Source organism: Nicotiana sylvestris, chromosome 8 (genome assembly GCF_000393655.2).
Source record: "Nicotiana sylvestris chromosome 8, ASM39365v2, whole genome shotgun sequence".
NCBI classification, from domain to species: Eukaryota; Viridiplantae; Streptophyta; class Magnoliopsida; order Solanales; family Solanaceae; genus Nicotiana; species Nicotiana sylvestris.
This window is the reverse complement of record NC_091064.1, coordinates 186,810,409-186,825,735: the sequence shown is the minus strand read 5'-3', so window position 1 is coordinate 186,825,735 and position 15,327 is coordinate 186,810,409. Positions and strand designations below refer to the sequence as shown.

General features: G+C 33.4%; 1 protein-coding gene across 1 annotated transcript; it reads left to right on the top strand.

The window, feature by feature from the left end:
• Nucleotides 1-6,907: 6,907 nt before the first annotated feature.
• Nucleotides 6,908-13,697, top strand: LOC104232958 (homeobox protein knotted-1-like 3). The gene is made up of 6 exons (XM_009786232.2): nt 6,908-8,158; nt 10,708-10,828; nt 11,961-12,148; nt 12,249-12,380; nt 12,797-12,933; nt 13,020-13,697. The coding sequence occupies exons 1-6, from the start codon at nt 7,460-7,462 to the stop codon at nt 13,021-13,023; spliced, it is 1,281 nt and encodes a 426-aa protein (XP_009784534.1). The 5' UTR covers nt 6,908-7,459; the 3' UTR covers nt 13,024-13,697.
• Nucleotides 13,698-15,327: the final 1,630 nt, after the last annotated feature.

Below are 15,327 nucleotides of genomic sequence, written 5' to 3'. Positions count from 1 at the left end.
CTAATACACTTATACTTAGTGCATAGTATAGCGTAAGTACATATATTATATATATAAGCTATATTCGATACAGTATTACCTAATACACTTATACTTAGTGCATAGTATATAGCGTAAGTATATATATATTATATATATAGACACACACGCCCGCTTCGTAGTACTATTCATCCCTTGTATTACAAAAATGTTAACGATTTACATTTATATTATTTACATAGTAAATACAAAAGTGATTTCTAATTTTGACCATATAGAGACCAACTTTGGTCGCTAACTGTAAATGAATTTAATTTAGCGACCAAAGTTGGTCACTAACAGTACATGAATTTAATTTAGCGACCAAATTTGGTCACTAAATTTTAATCAGATTTATTTATATTTTATATAATATTTAAATTAATAATAAAAATTATTAAACGTTAGAACTAGGTCCCACATTGGCGACCAACGTTGGTCTCTATTTCATTAAGCGACCAACATTGGTCGCTAGCTTTTGAATTATATTTATTTATTTTTAAATTTTTTTGTAAATATATATATATTTATTAAAATATTATAACTGGGTCCCATGTTAGCGACCAATGTTGGTCGCTACCAGCTTATCCTTCAATTAGCGACCAACGTTGGTTGCAAGTTTTAAATTATATATATTTATATTTTATAAGTTTTATAAAATAATAATAAAATTATTAACAAATTTAATGTGGGTCCCACTTTAGCGACCAATATTGGTCGCTAATCTCAGTATATATTTGACCAAGCAAGTCTGACCAGTCCAGTCAACAATTTGACTAAATTTGCGGCCAAATAGATACCAACTTTGGTCGCTAATATATTTCAAATATTCTTTTTATTATTTTCGGCAGTTTGGCGGCCAACTTTGGTCGCTTTTCTTGCCATACCAAATTTGGTCGCTAATTTTTGGTCGCTTTTTCCCGGATTTCTAGTAGTGTTTGTTTGTAAAATCATGTAAACAAATTATAGTAGGTCTCTTTTTTTGGGTAAACAAAACAAGCTCATTTTTGTAAATTAAAATTAAATCTTTTATTTTCTTCATAGTAAATTAAAACCGATCAAACTTTAGCATACTCAACTCTAAAATCTTACAAAAATAATAGTAAAAAAAAATTTGGGTAAAGAATTTTGGTTAGAGTAATAGAGTCAATCTAAGGTAAAAGCACTATCCATCATTATGAAAAATGAATAAATAAAGAAACAACTATATAGTACTTTACGAAGCTTTTCGGTTGCTATGAAATAAGGGGTCCTAACTAGATTGTGTTGATGAGGGATTCAACAAAGAATTATATACGATAACACTATATTTTTCACTTATCACTGGAAGAAGAATATGTGGAAAATGAATTCTGTTAATTCACAAATGAAAAACTATAAATGCAACTGTATATGACCATTCTTCTTTTCAATCATTGGGTAGGAAAATGCTTGTTAAAAATGTTTATGTTCACTGTTAGTTGGACAATTGAAGAACCAAATAGTTAAAGTGAATTATTCAATAAAACTTGTACAAGTAATTACTGTTAGTTGTGATTGAGTCTTCGCTCTTGGAGAGTACATATCTTGAACCTGAAAGGGGATTGAAAATTTTCATATTAGAAAAATAATTCAGCTCTAAAATGTGAGAATAGGAAGCTTAATAAGAGTTTGACAACAATCTCAAAATGAATTCCTTGCCTAAAGGTTCTTACAAAATGTGAGAATATGTAAACTAAGTCTTTAGCATACAAGGCTGCCGTAAGAGTCCGCTTTTCAAAATTATATTCTCCTTTAGACTTTCAATATTGTTTACATATTTTGACCATGTAAGTTGGTATTATTTCACAGATAACTTCTTAAAATGAGGACCAAATTGGGCGGAGCCAGGTATAAATAAGTTGTTCAATTGAATCTTATTCGTTAAATATGATAAAACTATTTTTTTACTACACAATGTTAAATCCCTTTAAAAAGAAAATGTTCTAGTAAAATAATAAGGGTGGTTCAAATATTACTCGAAATCATAAATACAAATCCTAACCGTGATATTCTAGTATTTTTTAATCCTCTTATATAAAAGTGTCAAACCACTAATAGAGAGAGACTGTTTTCAAACAGAAACCCGACATCCTTCCTTCCAAGAACTTTTCACCTTGCTCTTGGGAAGACTTGAACTCACAACCTCTTGATTGGAAGTGGAGGTTGCTTACCATCAGAGCAACCCCTCTTGTCAATCTTCCAATTTCTAATCTGAAAAAAGAAATTTATCTTCATGGAATTTCTATAAGTTAGGTTTAGACAAATCAGTATCCTTTCTCAAGACTCTCATAAGAGTAATTAACTGATAAAACTAAAATATAAAGATAAGTAAATAGGTGGACAATAGGTTGCAGCTGAATCACTACAAAAGAGAGGCTACCAAACGGCTAAACGGCTGTTTAGAACGACTACCTAAGAGTAAAAAGAGAGGCTTTCATTATTAATGGCTGTCTTGTAGTTGCTATTAATTTGATGCTGTTAACTACCACCAACACAATAATGAACGCGAAAAGCCTTCACTATTTTGTGCTTTTCTCTCGGGTGGCGGAAGCATGATTTTTGCTAAGAGGTTCAAAAAAGAAAAATATTAAAAAAAATTGTCACTAGTAAGAATTGAACCAATGACCTTACAAAATTTTTAAAACTTGTTGATCATCTATGTTTTTGGGCTATGTCAAGGGGATTCAAAACATAATATATAGAGGTATAAAGTAAATTTTGCCTTATATACAGTATAATATTTTAGCGAAGGAGGTTCGAATGAACTCTCTTCCGCCCCTAAATCCGCCCCTATAATTCTCTTCCTCTATTATTATTATTATTATTATTATTATTATTATTATTGGTGAGGTTTTCGGGAGCATGCATGTTTACATTCGTTAATGGTCTTTTAGATTGAGTTTCTTATTAAGAATATAAACAGTTAGACATTCAATAGCAGACAAAAAGGTCTTAAACTATTACGACAATCATTGCATAGCCATCTGAAAAAAGGTGACTTTTTGTTGAGATATTAATCACAATAATGTTTTGACCATCTAATTGCTCGAAGAAAAGCTTCTCTTTCATATGAATAAATACTCGACTTGACTTATTAAGGCCGTTAGGTGAGTCAAGTCGAGTATTTATTCGTATGAATGAGAAGCTATTTTTCGAGTAATTAGATAGTCAAAACATTATTGTCATGAAGACAGAAGACCCTAATAATTTACAATAACAAATTCATTGTAATTTAACAAATAAGATCTGGGAAATAGTATGTATGCAACCTTACCTTACCTTGTGAAGGTAAATTTTTTTTCCGATAGATTCTCGATTCAGGAAAATCATATTCAAGATTCTAATTAAAAAAAGCTTACATAAGCTAAATTTCATAATATCAGAAAGAATAACAATGATGAGAATATTAAATGACATGCCTTATAAGTAATTAATAGCTTAATTTTAGATAAAATAGTTCACACAATTGATTTAGATTTTCTGAATAATTTCATGTATTACGTTCACATGTTTACCATGAAGGAGTTCTTGATTTGCGTGATCTAAGATTATATAGGTGTAAATATGGTGCCGAAAATTTTCGTTTACACTTTTCAAGAGTTTTTTTCTTCTCTTGAGATGATGTGTCTTTTAACTCTAGCTATTATTTTAAACTATATATATAATAACATTTGAACTCTTGCTTTGAGAATAATTAACTTATCTTGAAGCTAAAGCAAGTTAATTACCTTAAAAGTAATATTTTTTTTATTTTTTTATTTTTTGCTTAATTCTTAAAAGTGATATAGTAAGCTTTATATGTGTTTAACCCACGAGGATATTTGAATATCTAAAGAAACAAAAATTAATTGGGAAAGAAGAAAAGAATAAAACTTTATATTCAGACGCGAGTGGCTTATGACGAATAAATGAGAAATTTATGAGTTGAACGTATTATTTGCCATTGAAGGTATAACTAATTAAGTGTGAGTGAATTTGTTGTTGTAACTAAAAGTGGGGTTGAACCTTTGTAAATTAAGATTGCATTGATTCTGAGACCTAAGTATCTTATTATTATTAGTAATCATTTTGTAGTTATTGATCACGCCCAATTATGCCTTATAAAAAGGATAATGCAGTCGTTGCAAATATAATCCGGTTTACAAGTCCGGAGTCGAATCCCACAGAGAACTAAGGCTTAGCTACAGCTGTTCACTATCACCAAGAAGACAAGCTTGAACAATTCTTAACTTATAGATATTTAGATTCTTGTGTTTAACTAATTGATTAACAAATTAAAATAATAAATTAACAACTAAAGATACTAAGAGTTAGAGACAAGATTAAGGAGGTCTAGAGTTATGATTTCCCCATTTGTCGGAATCCTTCCCGCTATGTCTTCTATAATTTCGCCTAAGTATTCTCTACCGATCATGAGCACTCTTATTACCGTAAATCTCTCCCGAGTAATCACGACAATTTACTAGACGCACTCTCCCGAGCTACGCTAGCTAGCTTTTGATACAACTCACTTCAGATCGCACCCAAGGCTTCGTTATCCCTAATCCCGCCTTTAAACCCTCGGTTATTGATCCCTCATATACTCTGGGAGTGGTGTTGTTCAACAATTACCTAAATATGCACTCTCTCCCGAGTTATGCATACTAAATAGGCACAGCTAATTGAGAGCTCTTCAATTAACTACAATAAGAACGTAGTTGAACAAATAGAGATTATACTACGGCTCAATTATATAAAAACATAACAAGAATTTATCCTACAAAAGGTTCTATCAAAACTCTAGATAACAAATTAGCTATTCATAATAGTATGTAAAACTACAATACTAAAAGTCATAACCAACAATGAAAAATAGGAAGAGGAAAGAAAAAACTTGTAGAAGAATTCCCAAGCCTTGCTCCTATTGGGTCTCTGCCTCCTTAGGTCAAATCTATGTCAAAAATATGTCCATTTTCAATTCTTGGCCGGCTTCCTTGGTTTAATATAGGGTTTAGGGCTTAAAATCCCGTGTTTTGCACTTTGGTCCCTGAAATATACGCATCCTGCCGCGGTTCCACCGCGGTCGCGCCGCAACCGCGGCCAAACACCCTCTCAGATTCTTCAGTTGTCCGCGACTGCCCTCTGCCGCGGTCGCGGTTTTTGACCCTCTTCGAGTTTTCGTTTTGTTATTTTATCATCCGTTGATCCCCGAACGCGATTCTGGCTTAATTCCTTGAGCTATTACTCAGACTTCAAAGCTCCAAACCACTTAAATTTATTACATAACATCTATATAGCTCGGAATTACACATACAAGGCATAAAACACACAATTAGTGCAAAACACTAGCGATTAAAGCACAAACTCAACTAAAATGCAGTAAATTAGAGTGTAATAATCGACTAAAATACATAATTATAGTCTATCATCAATTATACATATACTAGTCCCTACTCCCTAGTTATATATACTTAGCTAACGAGCGAAGAAAAATACAAGCAATTTATTAGTAATAAATTAATAACAAAAGTCTACGTAGATTAGGTAAAAGTCGGCTGCAAAATTATTATAACTAAAAGACGGCAATAACTTGCTTCCAATAAATTACAAACATTTTATAAATTAATTAAAATATAAACAGCTTACTGAATAATGAGAATATTCTGAACATAGTTGACACCTATACTAATAAGAAACCTTTAATTAAATGATAATAGGTTAAGCTGACGATTTAGCAAATTTATCACCATTAGTATAATGAGTAATACTATCAGATTTTGTTTGAATTTGGCTTAGTTCAGTTGGATTTGACGATGGATGACAATTTGATGAATAAAAAATCTAAGAAAAAATATATTACTAAATCTTGGATCATCACGATTGGACAAGGAAGTAATTTTGAGTAGATGATCGGATAAGAAAAAAAACTTTTGGCCAATATTATCCTTGATGAAATGTCATTTGGCACCGGTAAGATTTTACCCCGTCAAATTATCTAAAATTAATATCAATTTAATATATATATATGGTAAGTGCATTATTACATGAAAGTCGGATAACTCATTTGGTGTAATACAGTCAAACTTCTCTATAACAACTTCATTGTTCCGATATTTTTTGGCTGCTATAATAAAGTGATGTTATAAAGAATATATATTATAACATAATATTAAAATCGGTTCCGAGAAAAATATGACTTTTATAGTGAATGGTAAGTGCGTGATTACAGGTCTGCAATTTTAGTATAACATTTTTTAAATTGTCGACTTAAAGAATCAATTATAATGATCCAGTCCATCTTCTTATATTTAAGTGAAATTAAACAATGAATTACTTCAATAAAAGAATGCTTAATTAATAAAACTTTTATCAAATAAACTACTTACTCAATAAAAAATTATTACCTATTAATATGTTTTAATAATTAATGAGTCTACTTCCAATTATTATTCTTAATAATTAGAAATGTTCTCTCTATGTAACGCCCAAAAAAAGAGGAAAATAAATAAAGCACACGTGCGAAGCACGCCTTTATGCAACAATCGAATAATAAAAATAATTAATTAAAATCAAATGAGAGGGCAACTCCTAAACGACAATCATGCCACGTAAACAAATCAAGAGCCGTGTATTCTATTCATCCAACGACTAAACCAACCACTTTCAGTCCACGCTCAAAATCACAAACCTCTTTCCCAAGATTTAGGTACCGCTACTGAATTCCCATCACCAATTTTCCGACCTTTTTTCCGTTCACCGGAATTCAACCTCCGACATATTTTCCGGTGAACCCCACCTTCTTCCTGTTCACAGTACATTCATCTGTTCTGGTCCCCCATATGTGCACAGGTATATATAACAATACACAATACACATAACCACAGACATATATTCACACCGAAGCTTCCTTTTTTATCTCCATCTTTCTCTCTCTCTCTCTCTCTCTTTCCCTCTTTCTTCTGCCCATTGCTCAAAAATCTCCATTTACATATATATATATATTCACACACTATAAATACTTGCTTTCTTCAATATTGAGTTTTCTTCTTCTTCTGCCTTTTCTTTCTCGACCAGCAGCTTTTATATGATCCTGATAATCAGTACAGTATATTGTTTTTCCTGAATCCTGTATTTAGGTTTCTGATTATTCTACTTAACGTGTAGTCCAATTCGTATTCTGTTTATTTTCGTCTCGAAATAAATAGGGGTACCTATAACCTATTTAGTCGTTGCACTTTCTAAAACTGCAGACCTGTACAAGACCTCAAATTTCAATCATATATTTGTGGAATAGGATTGTTAGATCAATTTTTGAAACCATACAGTGAACAATTTGTTAGTAGAGATAGAGATGGTTTAGTTGTTTATATATACAGATGTCAACATCGTTGTGATTTGTGACATGGTGTGAGTAGAGGTTGGGTTTCGATAAAAGTTGATAATGGCATATAATCCGAATCATATGTCACAAGAAATGGATATGCACCATTTCTCTGATGAAAATTCAGCAGTTTTGAGAAGTATATTACCTGAACAGCTAGCTCAGTCCTCGCCGGACGTTAAACCGCTGGACCACCAGCAGCCGCCGACGTGGCTCAACAGCGCAATCCTCCGACAGGAAAGTCATTATACCGGTACCGGTGGTCGTGGTGCCGGTGAGAATTTCCTCAATTTGCACTCAAACTCGGAGTCGTCGGCGGCAGCGTCACAAGCGTCAAATCAGTGGCTATCGAGGTCGATTTTACAGAGAAACGTAAGCGATGTTCAAACATCCAATAATTCATCAGCCGTAATGGCCGCCACGGATTTGAAGAACGACGACGGGAATAATAACAACGACAACGGGAACAACAACGCCGGCGGTCAGTTAACTGACAGTGAAGTCGTCGGTGGCGGCGGCGGCGGCGGCGGTACCGATGGAATTCTCAATTGGCAAAATGCGGGGTATAAAGCTGAAATTTTAGCACATCCATTGTTTGAGCAGTTGTTATCAGCACACGTGGCGTGCTTGCGAATAGCGACGCCTGTGGATCAGTTGCCGAGAATTGATGCACAGCTCGCACAATCGCAGCAAGTAGTAGCCAAATATTCCAGCCTTGGACAAAATATTGGTGATGATAAGGAACTTGATCAGTTTTTGGTAAGCTCTTCTTTCTTCTATTTTAACACATATGCAATTGAAGTAGAATCTTCTATATGTATTTTCAGTGGGAGACCCTTGTTTTTTTATAAGAATTAGGTTTGAAATTTTACTTTTTTCTGAAGAACTCTTCACAATTGAATCTGAAAAGTTTGTTTCTTGGTGTTTTATTGCTCTTTCAGATTTGTTTCTTCTTGCTTCTTGTATTTTATTTAATTAGGATGGTCAGATTTTCTGGGACTTGTCAGATCTCTTCTGTCTAAATTTAATGTTTTTACCCCATCTCCCAGTTGGTTTTTCAGAATTTGTTAGCTAAAGTTTTTCTTATTTCAGTGGTAAGTTCTGGAAAATGAAATAAAGCAATAGTTCTAAGTTCAAACTTAAAGTAAAGAAAACCGCTTCCATCACGGTTTCGAGTTGTAGAAACAATATCTCACAGAAATGCGGGTAAAGTTGTGTACGATAGATTCTTGTGGTCTGGTCCTTCCGCGGACCCCGCGCATAGCGGAAGCTTAGTGCACCGGAATGCCCTTTTATATTTTAAAATTATGAAATGAAGAACTATTTTGATGAATATGTATGGTCTGCATTTGATATCACAAGGAAAGAGTTCCAAAATCAAAGGTAAAATAGAAGTAGCAGTAATTATCTTTGCTGTCTTTGCAACTGCTTCATTATTTTCAATCACTGGTTGGTTGCAGATGTAATAGTAGTAAATACTAACAAGTCTTAGCTCATATTGTCCTCTAAATAGTAAGACTGACTGAATAAAATGTCTCGTCTTAAAGACTTGTCACCTATTTTTTGTATTTACATAATTAAAGACAATGGCATGGGATCATTTACTGTGGCTCCTAGTTTTCTTTTTCAGAAGAGGTTGGAATTTCTTTTTGGAATTACTAGGGATAAAAGTAGGTGTCCAGTTTTCTAGAAACAGAAAACAAATGAGGCACCAGCTTCATCCAACTGCAGGAATCTCAAGTAATATGTTAACAATTCGACCATGTATATAAGCAAAAAATTTTAGATAACTTAATTCAGCTTAAGTGGATATAGTCAGTAATTATTGCAGGCTGCTACCTGTAGAGCTCTGATCGTTATGCCCTAATGCTAATGGAAGAAGTAAATATTCTCTATTTGTACTTTATTCTCATTAAGAGGCTTCTAATTAGGTAATTTCTTTAACTCTTCCGAAGGTTGACCAAAACAAGATCTTGTTAAGACCTTTCACGCTCCATCTGAGAATTATAACCTACTTAATCAATGGATTTTACTATTGACTGCAGCATCTCCGTTTTCAAGAATAATAAAATAGTATTGGTCGTCATTCACTGCTTGCTGCTAGCACAAAAAAGCGCTGTTGCAGTCATATGGGAAACTAATGTAATAATTTTTTGACAAGACTATGCAATATTGATATTGATATGAAACACAAAGCCAAAGCTGAACATATGTTTTTTGTTTTTCCTGATCAGGAAAGTGGATAGATTAGCATCTTGTGACTTTTCTGCTTAGGTATATAGATGTATTTGTTTTCTGGAATGTTGTGTTGAAGTCTCTTTGTTAACTTAAATGAGGAAATCTGGTAATGCAGATTAATTTGGTTTTTAATTAGACTACATCTTATGGTTTTCTTGATTAAATTCTAGTGCTTGTTTCTTCCAATTTCATTGTTTCCTTTGTTTCTCTTCCTCTCTCTTCCATGGCAAAGTGGATAATGTTTGCTTTAAGTCAGGGTCAGGCTCTCATGGGACGGAGAGCAATATGAAAAAGCATACCTTTTAAACTTATTTATATTTTACCGCAGATATTGGGTTGTTTTTAACTTATTTGGTGCCAAGTTATATCTACTACTAATTTATAGAAATAACTCCTGTGGTAACATTTTGTTATTGGCACTGTTTATGTAACTAACAAAACCAGAATTGTGGATCCTCGTACTGCATCCACTTAAATGTCGATAGAAATGTTCAACAACAAATAATTTATTTGCCTTCTGGCCATCAGTGATGTGGTACATAGAGCAAAAGATATCAATTCTGATCTTTAATAGACAGAGATGTCCGGAAGATGACTGCCTTCCCTGTTTAAGAAAACAGTGCAATTTATCACCTAAAAGAGTAGCCTTCTTTTTGGCCAGGTCAGGACATAATTTTCACGGTGGTCTTCAATGCCTAAAAATATAAACTTTTGGAAGTCCTGATGTGGTTCGGTTGCTTATTAGGAAATTTAGTTCTTTAGGTTTATCCTAGTTTAAGTGTGGAAACATTAGGACAGAGCAGAATCAATTAACAAATGAAATTTATAATCTTTCTGGCCGAGCAACACCTTTTTATATGGAGTAAAGAGTTCAGCCTGAGTGACTGGAGCTTGAGTTATTCTTCTAATGATTGAAATAAAAAGAAATAAAATAATAACTTTCATACGAATATTCCCTTGACGTTTACACTAGCTGCATCTTGCTCTCAGGCCAATATCTTTTATTCATAAACCAAATCTGAAAATAGCTCGATGCTAGAGCTTACTTTTACTCTCATTTTGTTTTGTAGACACATTACGTCCTGTTGCTTTGTTCCTTTAAAGAACAACTACAACAACATGTTCGTGTCCATGCAATGGAAGCAGTCATGGCTTGCTGGGAGATTGAGCAGTCATTGCAAAGCTTAACTGGTAAGCATCCATTATTCATTTTGGGGCATTTTCATGGTTACTATTTACATATGCCTATTGTGATTTACTGTTGTCGATTTAATATTTGCTCAATATGTGTTTGGAGAGTGAACATATATTTCATGTAAGTTCAGTCTGCCTTTTACCTCTGTTAGAAGTTGAGAAGGGTTGGGGGTAAGGAAAAGCAGTATGTGAACCTACTTCATATTTTTGACCTTGCATTCTCGATTATCATTTTTTTACGTGCCTTTTTAGAACAGAAAAACTGCAGGATATAATTTCATGTCATTTCTTCAAATTTTAACATTTGATTTTCAGTGGCAGAAACTTTTGCCACTCTTTATTCATTGAGTTGGGTAAGTTCTTTGACATATATGTGTCTACTCTGCTAGAAGTATCAAACTAGAAAGTTCTAACCTCTGGTTGGTTTCGGAAATTGCAAGCATGAAAATATAGTAGCAAACGATCATCACGTTGAGGTAAACTATTGAGTTCGAGTCTTCTCTCTGAATATTATCACGTACAATTTGAAGGAATTTTTTATTTGATGTTTTAAGCTTCAAAAAATACTACTACTTAATATGTAAATTTTCTCATTCCAGTCACACAGTTGAGGAAGAAAAAAAGGAAAGTAATTTATTATCTATAGTAAACTGGACTTCTCTCTTTGAAAGACATTATTTTTTACTCCAATTTGTTGATATTCTTTGTCGCTTGAGGTTGATGAAAACTGACAAATGGCAGAAAATATGACCTTAATGTGTTCCTTATTCAGTATGGTAGAATGCACTTCCCCTTTTCTCAATGACCATAAACAATTCTTAAGCTTAGGACTTCTGCATGGCATCTAACCTATTTAACATTTCACACATTTCTTCTTGTTTTATTTTCTTTTTTCATTATCTGATTGAAGAGAGGTCTTTGATCTTCCTGTGATGTTGAAAGTTTGAAATTACTTCCTCTTAACCTTATGCTGACTATTATCTCTTTTATTTTTATCTTTTCCCCTAGACTTTTCGGGCTGACCTGATTTTGATACCTTGATAAAGAATGTTTGAATTTTTGACAATGAACTGTGTATTTTTTAGTCGTGAACTGAAGTTAATATTCGTTCTTTATTCTGCTTATGCAGGAGTTTCTCCAGGAGAAGGTACAGGTGCTACAATGTCTGATGATGAAGATGACCAGGTGGATAGTGAAGCCAATTTGTTTGATGGAAGTTTAGACGGTCATGACGGCATGGGCTTTGGTCTTCCAACAGAGAGCGAGAGGTCATTGATGGAGCGTGTGAGGCAGGAGCTAAAGCATGAGCTGAAACAGGTAGAGTTTTGCTATGATATTTTTTGATCTATTCTGGCCCTTATTGTTTTATCAAACTTTGTTTAACTCATCGGCCTCCTTCTCCTCTCTTCATAAATAGGGTTACAAGGAAAAACTTGTGGATATTAGGGAGGAAATTCTGCGAAAGAGAAGGGCAGGAAAACTCCCGGGCGATACTACCTCTGTCTTGAAAGCTTGGTGGCAATCACATGCGAAGTGGCCATACCCCACTGTAAGTTCTTAATTATCAATCTTCCATTCTGATTTTCTTCACCTATAAGACCAGATGGCATCCTTTTGTACATTTTGCACTTGTAGAAGTACAGAAATCACAGGAAAGTTTAATTCACAGAAACTGTAGCCTTAGTTTATAAGGTAAAGTCTGGAAATACATTTTTTTGGTGCTGTCATCTTTCAAGAGAAATTAAGCTGCTAAGTATTTCGTCAACGAAGAGTAATCTGTAACGCATTTAGTGGCTTTCACTTGGTAGATCCAAAAGGAAAATGAGTTGATAAGGTCAACTTGGTGTGAGAAGTTTGAATAATTAGTCTATTGGCATAACTTTGTACGTTCTGCTTGTTACAATTATGCTCTTGCTGTACTTATAACCTTCTACTTTCTTTTGTGGTTAATTTGTACACTTGCAGGAGGAAGATAAAGCTAAACTGGTACAAGAAACAGGCCTTCAACTAAAGCAGATAAATAATTGGTTCATCAACCAAAGAAAAAGGAACTGGCACAGCAATCCTTCCTCTTCTACGACTTCGAAGAGCAAACGCAAAAGGTAATATAAGTTAAGTATATATACAAGTTTCTTTTTTCTTAATAAATTGTAAGTGATTCTGCTAACTTGATTCCAAACTAATCCAGGTAAAACTGCAAACACTATCATACAAGGGATGGTATTATCAACTTATTAACAGCTTCCTTGGATATTTTTGGTCGTGCGTCCAGCTCAATTAGCATATGTGATATTGGTAACGCAGTATGAATGATACCAGTACGTAGTATTTAGAAAGATGATCCTTGATGTGGCTGCATCCAAGGACTCGTTCACTTAAAGCAACAGGTCAGTTACTTCTCAACTGCAGAAGAATTGTTAAAGACAGGTCCTACTGCTTATGCGTTGAGCAAAGGCTTGTGGTTTTCGTATAGTCAGACGGGGAAGACGATGAATAGCAATATACATCAATCAAGCTAAACTTTGATCACAAATTAATTGGCACTGATATGAATCATCTATATTCATTCTGCATGGATTGAATGGGCGGAAAAGTCAGTGACTCATTGCTGATATTACAACATTTTTGTTACTATTTACAATATTTTTGTATGGGTTAGATGTGGGGGTGTACAGTTGAATAAGCTGGGTTTCATCAATAACTTTTCTTGTAGCCATGTAAGATTTGACAAAATGTGTAGGTTTTCTTATCGCTATAGTTGGCTCATATCATGTTTTGGTTTACAATGTGGAAAAAAAAAAGAAAAAAAGAATATTATGGTGGTGTTGATATTATGGAAACAAATATGTGCATGGAAGTTTATATATGCTGACGGAATTCGCTTAGGTTCAGAAATGATATTTTCCTGAACTGTTTTGGTAAGTTTAGGATGGAAAGTGGTAAGACAAGTAAAAGAAAAGTAACTTATCAACTGAAATTCATAAATTTTAAATTTTCAATAGTTTTTTGCAAACAATCAAATATTAATAAAGAATCACATATGTCTATATTTGCTAATTTAATATGTGTAAATGTAAAAAGAATCGAAAATATGCTATCTTTTCTCAACTTTGATTTGTAGAGGTATTGATCTAGTTTCCCTCTAGTTTTTGTATTTTCCTTTTTCTAAATAAACATAAACTGGCTCTTTAAAAAAAATACTAAAATTGTAACTAGCAATGAAAAATAGAGTGTCTGAGTGAGATTAAAAATCTTTTTTTTTTTTTGGGGGCAACTACATAAGACTGTCATTTCTGAATGATAAAGAAAAAACATTCTTTAAAGAAGATGAAAATCCATATATACATCGAACATGTCATATGGAGAGTAAGCCATATGTCACAACCTTTTACTTTCTTCTTGGTGAACACAAAAACATGGCCATACTAGAAAAATGTTCCTCGAGTTCGAGCAAATGCAATGTTTAACATTGCAGACAAAAAAAGAAAGTTAGCATTTAATCTGCCCATACATCATTAACGAAGATAAAATCCACACATATGGAGAGTAAGTACAATATAAGTATCGTGATACGTGGCGGGATAGATGGAGGCCTACACACTTTACTAGATATCTCAGGTTCGAACCTTGGAAAATGAGAACTTCCTGGTAGGAAGTATTTTCATCTTGGATAAGTCATACGTAACGTGAATCTGAATAAGTCAAGTTAGCGAATTCTAAATGCGAGATGGTTAAATAAATAAAACATTACTTTCAGACTCGTGATGTTTGAGAAGGGGAATCTAAAAACAAGTGATCTGATATATCAACGCTTTCTCTTTATTTCTTAACGTTTCCTTTACCTAACAGTAGAATAATTATCCATATAAAACAGAAATGAATACCGTTTTTTAGAATTTTTTAGGAGCTTATCCCCTTATTGCTGCCATTATAGCAAAGCCTTGTCATTCTTATTTCTCAGCTTTCTTTTGTTGCTTTGAAATACTATATGTTATCCCATTCCAAATTGAATATTGAGTACCTCACGTTGACTGTGAGTCTATGAGTTATGGAACTACAAATCTTTCACACTCGTTTTGTTACGAATATTTGGAGCTTCATAGACTACCACGGATGAGATAAACTTATTAATCTATCATGAACCCTAGCAATATATGCTCATTCATGTAAATACATTAGTTGAGACGTCTTCATAATTTTAAACTAGTGATTGATTAATTGCTAGCCTTTCTACCTTCATTAGGTAAGGGTAAGATTTGCGTACAAACTACCCTCCCCAGGTCCCACCTATTGTAAATATAGTGGCCTACTGGGTATGTTTTTGTATGTTGTTGATTGATTAATTGCTAAGTATCATTGCATCAATAACTCTAATTATATTTGTTGCAATTTATAGGTACAAAATTAGTCTAGATATTTATTCTTTAAGAAAATTCAATTATGCAACAACAACAAAACCAATATAATCTCACAAAGTGAAGAGTGAAGTATACACA

What these genes read in the sequence shown, in the direction of transcription:
- LOC104232958 (XM_009786232.2), top strand. Translation starts at nt 7,460, where the DNA reads ATGGCATATAATCCGAATCATATGTCACAAGAAATGGATATGCACCAT. An exon ending in AGGAACTTGATCAGTTTTTG is followed by an intron (nt 8,159 to 10,707) that starts GTAAGCTCTTCT and finishes TTTGTTTTGTAG; the next exon opens with ACACATTACGTCCTGTTGCT. An exon ending in TAAAGCATGAGCTGAAACAG is followed by an intron (nt 12,149 to 12,248) that starts GTAGAGTTTTGC and finishes CTTCATAAATAG; the next exon opens with GGTTACAAGGAAAAACTTGT.